Here is a 13,765-nt window from a genome sequence, read left to right on the forward strand (position 1 = left end):
AATTTTTTCATCCATACATTTCCGTTTTAATACCGTGGTGAATATGAGTATAGTTTTAGAGTGATCCCGTGTAATCCCAGGAACCTCCGGCAAACAGCGTTTCAGTGCATTTCATTATAAATCGTGCCATTTCTCGCCTGATTATTGAATCAATCTGAAATCAACGCTAGATTATCGGTATTATGTTTCATCATGCATGCACGAAAGGGAGGGGGGGGGGGGGGGTTCTATGCTTAGAGCGCCACCAACGGCATACATTACACAGTACCTTACAGACACACGCTGCGATTGCGGGGGAAAAAATCATCGGATCAACGCAAGATTGATAACATATAGTCCTTACCTCGTCTATGATGTACTGCAAAAAGAATAATCCAATTATCTGATCGCCATTCCAAATACTGATCGCGGTCGTGTGTCCAACGTTCATCCACCAAAACACATGAACCGGTGGTGCTCGAGTGTCCCCAGTCCGTGTGTTATAAGGTTACTCATGCCCGAGAAGGAAAACCTGAACCGGACTTCTTAGATCAGCGTACAGCCCAAGCCAGAGGCTTTCCAATGATGTGCAATACCGGCCGCAAGGCGTTAGGCGGCGTATTGGCCGTTTGCAATCTCAGAGCCATTCCCAATGATAACATCAGGCTGGATGGATGAATTATGAATGGATACAGCGAATAAAAGAAATAGCGATTAAAACCCGACTTTTCTCGGGTTTGGCGCTCAAGCGATGGCGAGTTAACCCGACTTATCTCGGGCCTGGCGCAGAATGTGTTAATGGCCAGACAGTGGATTTGGTGACCACTTATAAATATCTCGGTTCCATTATTGACAATCGTCTGAAATTTTATTTTAACACTGAAATGGTCTGTAAGAAAGGTCAGCAGCGCCTCTTCCGTCTAAGGAAGTTAGTAAAATTTCAGGTGGATACGTCCTTGATGATTTTGTTCTATAGGGCCTTCATAGAGTCTGTTGTTTCCTTTGCTGCCATTTGTTGGTATGGAAACCTTGGCATTAAACAAAAGAATGCCCTTAACGGGATTGTGAGGGGGGCTAGCAAGATTGTAGGGGTACAATTCAGCTGTCTGGGTCATATATATGACGAGCAGGTGCTCAGGAAGGAGTCATCGATTAGAGCGGACAGCTCTTGAGGTGGGTGGATGGTTGTGGTTGCTTGTTTGACTGTGGTCATGATCTGATCCTGCGACCATGTACTGTACATGTCTGTCTGTGTTCTTCTTGTTATGCATGTTAAGTTTGCTGTGTTTTTTTGGAGCTCCTATTTATCTGCTGTAACATGAATTGCCCAGTTTGGGACATACTAATAAACTTGACCTTGTCCTTGTATCCGTTTTCTCGTCTGACTCTGGAGAAGACGATAATTTCCCATAATGTTGCTGTGTTCCTTTAAATTCAGCCTGAAGACACCAAGCTGTTCACTCTTACTAATTCAACTGTGACGGTATTTTATAAGACTTAACAACAAATTGCAGTCATGGCGATCGTACACGAGAACTGCTTTGAAGTTCGAACGTTAAATTTTTAAGTGGTTTCTGGTCAAGATTTATTTGTCTTATTTTATCTTTCAACTCCTGTCAAATGTTTGTAAACAGGAGGGGAGATATACTTCCTATGGGAAAGAGGTCATATGAGGCAACCATAAAACTAATAATAAACTTTATTTGTATAGCACCTTTCATACAAGAATTGCATACAAGCAGCATTGGCCACACGTGTGCTTGCAGTGCCAGTGAGTCTGCGTGTGTGTCCCCCCATCCCCCACACACAGCTCGATTTTGGTTTCTTCTCGACCAAAGACTGCCTTTCAGACATCTTCTACAAGTTACCAAAGAAGTTTCAAAATAACTGGAGAAACGTGTCGTGGCTCCTCCCTCCACCCTCTCAACACCAGCTGGGGGGGGGGGGGGGGGGGGGGGGGGCACAGCGTTTCCGATGTGAAGGAAGCGTGCGCTGCATTTACACAATAAATTTCTTTTGCAACATGGCATGTGGCACAATAATTGTTTTATCACGATTATCTTGTTTTTATGACTGTGGGAAGCCAAAATCGTTGAAATTTAAATTATATTAACCGCCTAGCCCTAACACAGACATGCACACACGAGATGTAGAGCAAGGAACTGTAACTTATTCTTCCTATAGCCTAAAAGAACAATGCACTATCTGTGCACTTTCCGTGGCACGCTTCATAAAAGCAGAGGATTGGAGTAGGCATGGACCATCAATCCAAGTGCTTTGACATAGTGATGGAGAATCGACTCCAAAAGAGTCTATTCCTCGACTACCAACAGTCTTAACACTTTGGTTGCCAACAACAAGATTTCTCGCCCTAACTCGCCATGCGTTGGTTGCCAATAACGAGTTCTCGTTATTTAATCGTTATTTCTTTTATTAGCGATATCCATTCATTTTTCATCCATCCAGCCTGACGTTATCATTGGGAATGGCTCTGAGCTCGAAAAGGGCAAATGCCGCCCCCTATCGTCTCCCAGATGGTATTGCACATCATTGGATTGGAGTCGATGGGACTTGCATCAGAAAAAAGAACTCCGGTCCATATTTTACTTCTGGGGCATGCAACCTGATACTAGTGCATTCATTGAGGGGACTGGAAGCAGCGTCAATTATCTGTTTCGGAGTATAGCGTTGGATCAATAAAAGCGATCGATATTTGGAATGGCGATCAGGAATTGGATTCATCTTTTTGCAGAACATCTGATCTGAGGTAAGGACTCTATGTTACCAGTTTTGGGTTAATCAGAGTTCTTTTTCACAGCGTTCACAACATGTGTGTGTGTGTGGCGTTAGGCGCAGAGCGCGGCACGAATAAATTATTTTTCAGCCCGCTTTTGTATCGTGCATAAGAACACAAATACTCGATAATCTAGCGTTTATTTGAAAACGATTCATAAATCAGCCGGAAAATGACAACGTGTTTTGTGTATTCCAGTAAATGGCTATTATCGCGGAATCTTTTTTTCTTTCTAGAAATCTCCAAAACTAAACTCGTATTCAAAACAATATAAAACGGAAATGTACTGATGAAAAAACAATCAGTTTCGTACATGTTGACTGCAAGCAAGTCATTGATACGCGACGGGTGTATTAGACCCATAGCCATAATTTAAGATATAGTTTAATTGCTCACAAATGTGCTCGTCCTCCCATTGATTAACGTGCTGGCATCCAAGCGATAATTTGTCATATCCGGCCGGCACACAATGTGCTAAGAGTCGGTGTCGACTCCTGGTTAGCGACAGTTAACGGAACAGACACTTAAGACCCCACAAATCTTTCATTTCAATGCAAATCTATGGCTAATCTGTTGAAAATAAGAGTTTACAGGAACCAGATATCCAAATAATGAGGCCTGTCGCCTGTGACAAGTAGAAGCCGTTTTCCAACCCGTCAGCGGTCAAGTCTGCAACAGCTCCGTTACTGAAATGTGTAAAGCGGTAAACAGAGTACGAGAACGCTGCCATCGAAAGTGTCAACTCTAGGAGGAGTTGGATTCAGGGTTGACTCCAGAAATCATGCCGTCGAGCACCTGTAGTTTAACACCCAAATGAAAGGTACCTCCACCGAAACCTCCACGCACACAGATGCGCGCACACACACACACACACACACACACACACAGAGCTGACCGGAATGTCTGGACTCATCTTGGCTAATGGGAGTTGATATACGGGAGAATTGGGACAATCTTTTTAAACAATGTTTTATGAATTAGGAAGTGTTTTGAGTGTGTGTGTGTGTGTGGGGGGGGGGTCCAATAGCAGTAATGATATTACTGAGGGATGGGATTAAGGAGCAAATGAATGAGAGCTAGCACCCTTTCTGCCTCAATCAGTGTCATGCAGCAATCATCAGCCAAACGACATTACCACACAAACTAACAATATTACAGCAAGCTGCACACACACATATATATAGTGAGGTGTAGCGGTTACGTCATTGTTGTTTCCGGCCGGTCCACCTTGCTTGAAATTGCAATGTATTTCCAATGGACACATTTCTAAAATCGTCTAGTTTAAAAACATACTTTTTTTTAAAAGCATGAACATTGGCATGGTGTACCTTTCTGTGTGTATTCATCCACAATCTATAGCTCAACATGAAACAATTTGCAATTAATCATAAAATAATTAAGTATAATTTTATTTCAACCAAAAATGCTTTTACAATAATATTAGTGATAGAAGGGAACTCATTTTGTGCAAAAATGGAAAGCTTGCCAATGTTCACGAGGCAGAATTATTACAATAGCCGATAATACATTTTCCCAATGGACCGCGCGGGAAACTAAAGTGACGTCAGACTACACCTCCCTATATAGACATACATTACATACAGCATGTTAATAGTGCAAGATGGTTTTAATGCACTTGACGATAAGCCCTCATTCAAACACAGATCTCACTGTAATCATCATTACACTCTTATTCTCAAGAAAAATGCTGGAACAATACCAGTAGACTTGAAAGCACAGCACGTGACCCAAGCCAGTGGTTTCCAAACATTTTCAAATCAAAATACATAAAATAAAATACATACAGACCACTGACCCCATTTGGTAAGACTTTGTCACAAAGACACCCCCCATCAGATAAGATGTTCTCACATAATTAGTTTAGATATCACCTAGTACAGAATTGTCACACTGGGGGAAGAGTGAAACCCATGATCCTTGTACATTTTCCCTTCCAGTGAATGGAATAATTGTGAAGTTAAACCTCTCTCAATTTACTCGGGACCCCCTGGCACCACCCCCTTCAAGGACCCCCACTCTGAAACATGGCTGCTCTCCCGCCCCCCGGACCGGCTGGGAAGAGATCCGTGTGGCTAAGCGGTTGCCCACTCCTCCCTCAACAAGGCTGTGGCTTTAGGCCAGAGTAGGGGTCAGCAACCTTTATTACCAAAAGAGCCATTTCCCCCCCCCCTCCCACAAAATAAAATTCATCTGGAGCCGGAAAACCAATTTACCCTTAAGATGAAGATAACAGTGTATAACGTTTTATATATAGTTATCCCCAAGCATACCCCACATTTAGCATAAAACGCCTGACGATTGCATACCCAAAGTAATTTGCGATTTATTATACTTTATATAATAAAGCATAGCACAGTTTGTTGCAATTATAAAACAACAAAAAGGAATTTTCTGACATTTTATTGCTGTTTTTACCTGTTATAACAAAGGAAAACCTCAAACTCTTATGAAGAGGAGAAAAATTACTGGCATGTGTAGACCTACTTTTAAATAAAACCCAGAAGAGGAGACAAAACACTGGAGTCTGTAGACCGACTTTGAAATAAAACCCTGAACTATGCAGGTATATTCTAGTCTTTCCCTTATTTGTGGAACATTTATAAAATAAAAAGTTAATTTTTTGTTGTTCGCAAATTTCTCACCACATATCAGGCATATTAGTCTTGAAAGCAAATTAATCTGTCCACGCTGAATTAAACCCTCTATTTTCCTCTGACTTATTTTTTCATTTCAGTGTCAAAGTATGACCTCGATCTCCAAAATAAGAGATGAAAAAATAAAAATAAAAATAAAGTAACAGGGAGCCACAGCAGAGTGGCTAAGAGCCACCCCTGGGCCACAGGAACCCTGGTCAGGGGCACCTCCACAGCCAAGGGAGACTAAAGACAGTCAATGCAGTCTCTGAATCTGCGTCTCACGCGCGGACTGAGACAAGCTTGAGGTGAGACGCGGGAGGCCGCCACGCCGTCAACTTTCAAAAGGTGAAAAATTAAGCTAAACTTTTCCTCATTAATTTTGAATAAAATTCTAATTTCTCATTTAGCTTTTTTATCAAATTGAGGTGTGCGTGCGTGCGTGCGATGGACTGTGCTTCAGCCAGTGTGTGACAGACCTGTGCACCTGTTGGCATTCTCCCCCGCCATTAAAAACAATCCGGTCTCATTAGCGGAATCAGAGCCGACATGGTCCGTCCCTCAATACTGCCCCCCCCCCCGCCCTGCCACCCAACCCCCCTCCCCTTGTCAGTGATTGACTCAGACAGGCAGGATCTGAGGCCTTTATTGAAGAGCTGAATTAGTGATTATAGTCCCCCCCTCTCACTCTCACACACACTCTCTCTCTCTCGCCCCGGGGCAGTTACGTTAACGGTAATTTCTGAGCAGAAATGTCACACTCCCATCACGCCATGGGCTTTCATTAGCATTCCCGTGTTTCCGCTCTGCCCGATAACCATGCATCTCCCAACCTGCGCGACACGATAAAGGATCCCCCTTTCGGCCGGAGCGCTGCGATAAACCTTCCCCCCTCCGAGCTCCATGTGTGAGAGAGAAACAGAGAGAGAGACTGAGGGGAACCAGAGTTGTGTCCAGAATATCAACACTTTTACACCGGCATGTACACAACGCAATGTCCCCCTCTCCCTCCAAACCTCTACAGCTTCCCCTCAAAAAACATGTAGGAGTTCATTGCTCTACCGCTTCCAAGTGGGGGGGGGGGGGGGGGGGGGGGGGGGATGCGACTGAGGAGGGTGGCTTAGAGGTTAGAGGAACGGACTTGTGACTGAAAGGTCACCGCTTAAAATCCTTGGCCAGGCTGGGGAAAATCTGCCCCTGAGCAAGGCGATCAACCGCCAACTGCTCTGGTGTTAAGTGTGCTCAGTATTAACCAACATTATACAACGGCATACAAATTTCTCGATTCTGATTGGCTGAAAGTCAATTTACACGTATGTATTCTTCACAATTCCACGCTCCTGGTCCCAGGACCCGCCCACAACCGAATTACAATCACTCCGCCGTGGGATTTTTAGGAAAAAACAAGATGGCGGACAATAATCTTTAACAAATGGATATGTTGATAGCGTCATAACGACTAAATATAAACCGATTCTGTCACGGCGAATGTCTTAGTTGTTTAAACAATGTTGGATGATGAAATTGATGGGTCATGAGTCATTGTGGAACAAAATAAAAATCGCGTGGATTGATTGATTGGTTTGCATTTTTTTTTTGCTAATTTTATTACTGTTCGCCTGGTTTCCAACTGGTTAAGTTTAGGCCCTCTTTCGAAGTTGGTTAAGGTTAGAGTTTGTCTTTAGAGCAGGGCGATAGACCACCAGCCCTGGTTCCAAACCAACTTTGAAAGAGGGCCTAAACTTAACCAGTTGGAAACAAGGCGGACAGTAATAAAATTAGCAATCAATCAATTCAATAACCCACGCTCACTTAAAACAGCACACCTCCCAGCTGCTTCTAAACTTTTTTTTTCCTATAGGGCAAAGAAAATTTTTTTAATTTGTTTTACCTACTTTCTATAGAAGCATCTAAGAATGAAGTTCTATAGAAAGTAGGTTAAAAACTAAAGAAAAGTTGGATGTGTTAGTTGGTTGGATGTCTTAGTTGAAAGACAGTTGGATGTGTTAGTTCGTTGGATGTCTAGGTGAAAGACAGTTGGATGTGTTAGTTCGTTGGATGTCTTAGTTGAGAGACAGTTGGATGTGTTAGTTTGCTGGATGTTGCTGGATGTCTTACTGAGAACAGTTGGATGCACTTCCGAGCTGCTTCCACATGGAACAGGCACTTTAGGCAACTTCTCTTTTTTGTTGTTGTGGGAACTACTTTTTGTGGCGGATGGTTTTTTCAATAAATCTTCGATTAATGTGTGTTTATTGTATAGCAATAAGGTTGGATGAATGTGGCAGTTGTATAAAAGCATTACACCACTTGCAGTCGTGATTTGTGAAAAATAAACCATGCCTAGGGGGGTCTAACGACCACCCCTAGGCATGGTTTATTTTTCACAAACCACTCCTGCGCGTGATGTAATGCTTAAGTACAGCACTACGGTTATACTGGGTAACTCCCAAGCTTGAGTGAATGCATGCATGTTTTAGTGTTGTGTAGCAAACTCTGTACTTTTAAGGGTACTGACCGAATTACGTTGGTACTACAGAGTATCGATTCACGTTAGATCAATCGGTGCCACTTTTCGGTACCTAAGACCGGCCCAGTTAGAAAATAGGGGGGGGGGGGGGGGGGGGGGGGGCTGGGGGCTGAGCCTACATTCAATGATTTAAAGTAGCCAAACGTTACACTGTAAATACTAACTGGATAGTTGATGAACATTTCATTTCATTATCTGGAATATTATAAAATCATTAAGTCTGCTATAAGCCATTATCCCTTTGTGTTTGTGTGCGCGCACGTCCCATCTCTGGTCTTTGGAAAGACCAGATGAGGTCAGAGGAGTTTGATATTTACTGAGGATGGTCAAATAATGTTGATATTTAAACTTAAAAAATTATAATACATAATAAATGTATACATTGTAGGAACAGTTTGGGAGAGGGGGGTAGGGATGGGTTTTAGTTTGTGTGGTGTGATAATGTTGAAATTGAGATGTTTAGACTTTAGTTTAGTTGTACAACAGAAATCATTTTTTTGTTATAATGAAAGTACAAAAAAAAGGTACTGGCGGGTACCGGTATCGATTCCCAGGTACCGGTACCAGTTCAAATGTGAACGGTACCTAACCCTAGCATGTAACCCTCCTTTCCCCAATGACTCCTCCCCCTGAGGCTGGTGTCGCTGTAAATACGAATGTGCTTTTCTCCGTCATCTTGCCCGTTAGATAAAGCTCTTCTCAGTCAGCTTGTCTGGTTAAATAAAGCTCTTCTCAGTCATCTTGCCTGGTTAAATAAAGCTCTTCTCAGTCAGCTTGCCTGGTTAAATAAAGCTCTTCTCAGTTATCTTGCCTGGTTAAATAAAGCTCTTCTCAGTCAGCTTGCCTGGTTAAATAAAGCTCTTCTCAGTCAGCTTGCCTGGTTAAATAAAGCTGTTCTCAGTCAGCTTGCCTGGTTAAATAAAGCTCTTCTCAGTCAGCGTGCCTGGTTAAATAAAGCTCTTCTCAGTCAGCTTGCCTGGTTAAATAAAGCTCTTCTCAGTCAGCTTGCCTGGTTAAATAAAGCTCTTCTCAGTCATCTTGCCTGGTTAAATAAAGCTGTTCTCAGTCAGCGTGCCTGGTTAAATAAAGCTGTTCTCAGTCAGCGTGCCTGGTTAAATAAAGCTGTTCTCAGTCAGCCTGTCTGGTTAAATAAAGCTCTTCTCAGTCAGCCTGCCCGTTAGATAAAGCTGTTCTCAGTCAGCCTGTCTGGTTAAATAAAGCTCTTCTCAGTCAGTCTGCCCGTTAGATAAAGCTGTTCTCAGTCAGCTTGCCTGGTTAGATAAAGCTGTTCTCAGTCAGCTTGCCTGGTTAAATAAAGCTCTTCTCAGTCAGCCTGCCTGGTTAAATAAAGCTGTTCTCAGTCAGCTTGCCCGTTAGATAAAGCTGTTCTCAGTCAGCTTGCCCGTTAGATAAAGCTGTTCTCAGTCAGCTTGCCCGTTAGATAAAGCTGTTCTCAGTCAGCTTGCCTGGTTAAATAAAGCTGTTCTCAGTCAGCTTGTCTGGTTAAATAAAGCTTTTCTCAGTCAGCCTGCCTGGTTAAATGAGGATGAACTAGAAGTGTTAGTGGTCAGTATTAAGTACAGGTTTTAGTGAGGAGTAAGACCAGGTTTCAGTTTGGGCTTCTCTGTGAACCCACCTCGACCACGTCCCAGTGATGGGTGAACTGCTCCATCGGGGTGGGGTAGAGGCTGAGGGGGGAGAGAGGGGAAGGGGGGAGGGTGCCGTCATCCCCGGCCTCCTGCAGGGCGGCGAGCTCATTGGACGAGAAGCCTGTGAGCGTGGAGAACAGGAAGCTGATGTAGTCCACGTCCTGCAGGGCTGCTTCCTGGTTCCCTACTGACCAGCCACTCACAGATGACCTGGGAAGAACACAATCAGCTGGATCAGACACTTTACATGCTGGATACAATGAAGGTACAAGAAACTGTCTTTATGACAACGGTGCAAAGTATGGCAGAGCAATATATCCATATTGATGGCCGAGGAGCATCAATAATACAAAACTTGAAAACTTCCGACAGGAGAAACTAAAATCTAAAGACGTTGACCTTTTGACCCACTTCTGATTCAATGTACATTTTTACTTTGTGGTCGTCTGGTAATCGGAAGCTTCCCAGTTAGATTTCAAGGTGCCAACCTGCTCATCGGGAGCAGTTAGGGGTTAAGTGTCTTGCTCAAGGACACTTCAACATGCTGCAGAGAGGAGCCGGAATCAAACTGGGAACCTTCCGATTACCAGACGACCGCTCAACCTCCTGAGCCACTGTTGCCCATATGGTACAACCATGTCACTACACACACATATATATATATTAGGGATGCCCGATCGATCGGCATCGGCCGATATTCAGTATGAATATGAGATTGGGGAATTCCGATAATGCTTTCTAGTCGCCGATTGCGAAAACTGAATGAGCCAATTCTCAGCGGAGTTGGTGTCATTGTCGCATGTTAACCATCCTAAAACATGTCGGCGGTGTGGAACTATTACAAAGTGTCTGAGACAGATGCAACAAATGCCATCTGCAATGTATGCCAGGATAAAATACCTTGTGGGGAAAGCAATGTAAAAAGTTTCAACACAACCAATTTAATAAGACACTTGAAGTCCCATCACCCAGAGGAGCATGGAGAGTTTGTTAAGCTTACTGCGGAGTAAAAAGAAAAAGGCAGATTAAAAACCAAAACGGGCGCTAACGCAAACCACTTTAGAGAGCACCCACCCATCCATATAACCGTGATAGTCAGAAGGCTAAGGCGATCACAAGAAAAGTCATGAAATTCATAGGGCTGGACGAGACAGACAACTCTCTCACATTGAGCGAGCCCCGGTACACTCTCCCAGCTCGCTGAAGAGACACCAAGCATTCCGTGAAGACCCGCCCTACTCTGGCTCTGATTCGCAGACTGTGGGTGGGGAAATGTGATTGGACCAAAGCAGAGTAGACAGATACACAGAGTGTGGAGTCGGACATGCAAAGATGCTGCTTGCATTAGAGATAGCAGAGAATTTTTACTTGTTGCATTGTGGCAATGACTCGCAGATCATACATATGAAAAGTATAATTTGCCAGAGTCCAGAGACAGTTGTGGTTCGGTCCGGATCTGGACCGGAGGAGTGTATGCTTTTACCAACGCATTCGTGTTTCCAGATTCCGTTTTGCGCTCCGATTGGCCGCTGACCTACGCTAGCACGCCCCCCTCGCTATGCCCGCAGCAGCGGACGCTAAATCGAACAGCTGTTTCCACATGTACGCCCCCCTCGCTATGAGTGACGCACTAACAGCTGTTTCCGCATGCTACATGCGTACAGTACAGTATGCGTACAGTACAGCTCAATACATACAATTGTTAAGGGGATGCAGACCAGAGAAAGACTTTCGTCTTGTTTACATCAGGGTCCCCCATTTTCAATTCATCATAATAAGCGTGACTCGCTATGAGTGACGCACAAACAGCTGTTTCCGCGTGCTACACGCGTACAGTACAGTACGCGTACAGTACAGCTCAATACATACAATTGTTAAGGGGATGCAGACCAGAGAAAGACTTTCGTCTTGTTTACATCAGGGTCCCCCATTTTCAATTCATCATAATAAGCGTGACTTTATATGTGCGCTAAAGTTCGCGTTTAAAGTGCTTAGAAATGCAGGTAAATGACCGGTAAATGCCGGTTCATTCATGCTTTGAGGCACGCTTCCTGACAGGATTTTATAAGATTGTATTTTATAATATTGTAGCTTGACAACGCTCTCAGCTGAGAGTCAAGAAACGACGCTCTCAGCAATCGCCTTATGCAGCATCAATTTTCACATCAAAACAAAAGTAGAACTGTAATGTGGAGTGGACTTAAACATATTTACAATTAGCATTTTATAAAGTAGAACTGTAATGTTTACTTTCTCAGTCAGTGCTAAGTGCAGCATCCCTTTTCACATCAAAACAAAAGTACAACTGGAATGTGGACTCTCATATTATGTCAGTGTGTGTAAATGTGCCCTGTGGATTATACGCCCCCCCCATGTAAAATATTTAAACAACCATTAAGCAGTGTTGGGCAAGTTACTCAGGAAGTATAGGAGTTGCGGAAAGCAGGATGAGAGAGCGTAGATTTCAGTGTGTATCATTTAATCATTTATCATTTAACATTTGAAAGGCATACACACATTGGGGGATATCTTCGATGACTATGGTCTCCGCAGTCTTCGAGATATATCCAACAAATTTGACCTCACCAGTTCCACTTTTTTCTTCTATTTACAAATAAGAGCAGCTTTGAAGGCTCACAGAGTCCCATTAGATGTTCCACTTGAGCACCACAGGTTTCACAAATTATTTTATGACAAGGAGACGTCGAGAGGCTTCGTCTCTGACATGGGGTTGGGGGGGGAAGAGCGAGCGCGAGCCCATGTATTGTTTTTGTATTTATTATTTTTATGTCATTTAGTCTACTTTCATTCTGATTTAATTACTGGACTGTCATTATTGTTATTATTTCTGTTATTGTCCTGCGGAAACAGCTGTTCGATTTCGACTTTAGCACGCGGAAACAGCTGTTCGTGCGTCACTCATAGCGAGGGGGGCGTACGCGTGGAAACAGCTGTTCGATTTAGCGTCCGCTGCTGCGGGCGTAGCGAGGGGGGCGTGCTAGCGTAGGTCAGCGGCCAATCAGAGCGCAAAACGGGAACCCGGAAACACGAATGCGTTGGTAAAAGCATACATGCGGACCGGAGTCCGGACTTTGAGAATGCCTGTGTTAGACGACCTACAGTATAATACTGCCAGCTGCTATAACAAAACCAAAAATGACCGGTATCGGCAGTGTATCGGCAGATATGGCTCATATCTATCTAGGTCGTCCTCAGACAGGCCCTCCATCTGTGGTTCCAGTCATCCCGATCCTCCATGCATCTGGCTAGCTCGCCGGTACTTTCTGCTCCCGCATCTCTCCTGAGTACGTCCACGTACGTTAATGTGGGACGTCCTCGTGATCGATGCCCGCGTGTTGGCTCCCACAGCACAAGTTTGCTGGCTGGCAGCTCATGGTGTCTCTGGCAGTGACCTGCCAGCCTCATTCTCCTGACTGCCACTTTCTCGCTCACCCTTAGCGCCCTCTCCCCATACAAGTTTGCATTGGCGACATGCTCATCCCTGTTGATGTTAAGCACCACACGCATCATTCTGGTGTAGCACCCATCCAGGGACTTCTGCAGGGTGGGCTTCAGGGTCCAGTATTCACTGCCATACAGAAGAACAGACTCCACTGTTGCATAAAAGAAGCCAAGCTTGATTTGACGGGGAGGTTGGATTTCCACACACTGGTCATGCCGTTCATAGCCGATTGGTGATCGGTATCTGTGGCAAAAAACGTGATCGGGGGATCCCTAATATATATGTGTATCTATGTACTCAACTATACTGCTGTTGTCCATAGCAAAGATTTATTTCTGGTGCTCCACCACAATATCAGACACGCCACAAATAGACTCCTCAAACTGGTACAATAATGTTTCCCTTTGCCCTTAAGTGAGGATAGTTCTGTATCAGCAGGAAATGAGCTTGAATGAGTGTTGTGTCTTGTAAAGCAGCCTGGCGGGCATGTGGAGACAACAGTGTTCCTGATGCTCCCTGATGATGGCGCCGCATTCAGACTATCCAAAGAGCCCTTTGTCTTGTCAACATACTGCACACACACACGCATCCCTTCCCATCCAATCACCCCCCCCCCTCCTCCTCTCAAGGTTTGTATAACACTGCCCCAGTGACACAAGCATAGGGTCACAGACACACACACACACACGCTCGTGC

The 13,765-nt window shown here is 44.2% G+C and overlaps 1 protein-coding gene across 1 annotated transcript in view; it reads right to left on the reverse strand.

Annotated features, from left to right (window-relative positions):
• tex10 (testis expressed 10) overlaps positions 1-13,765 on the reverse strand; it is a 109,300-nt gene that overhangs the window by 18,079 nt on the left and 77,456 nt on the right. The window contains exon 12 of the mRNA XM_084336987.1: positions 9,594-9,816. Within this exon, the coding sequence (XP_084193113.1) occupies positions 9,594-9,816 (223 nt within the window). The remainder of the gene's footprint in view (positions 1-9,593; positions 9,817-13,765) is intronic.

The sequence above is a fragment of the Notolepis coatsorum genome (assembly GCF_963971535.1).
Source record: "Notolepis coatsorum genome assembly, chromosome: 19".
Taxonomy (NCBI): Eukaryota; Metazoa; Chordata; class Actinopteri; order Aulopiformes; family Paralepididae; genus Notolepis; species Notolepis coatsorum.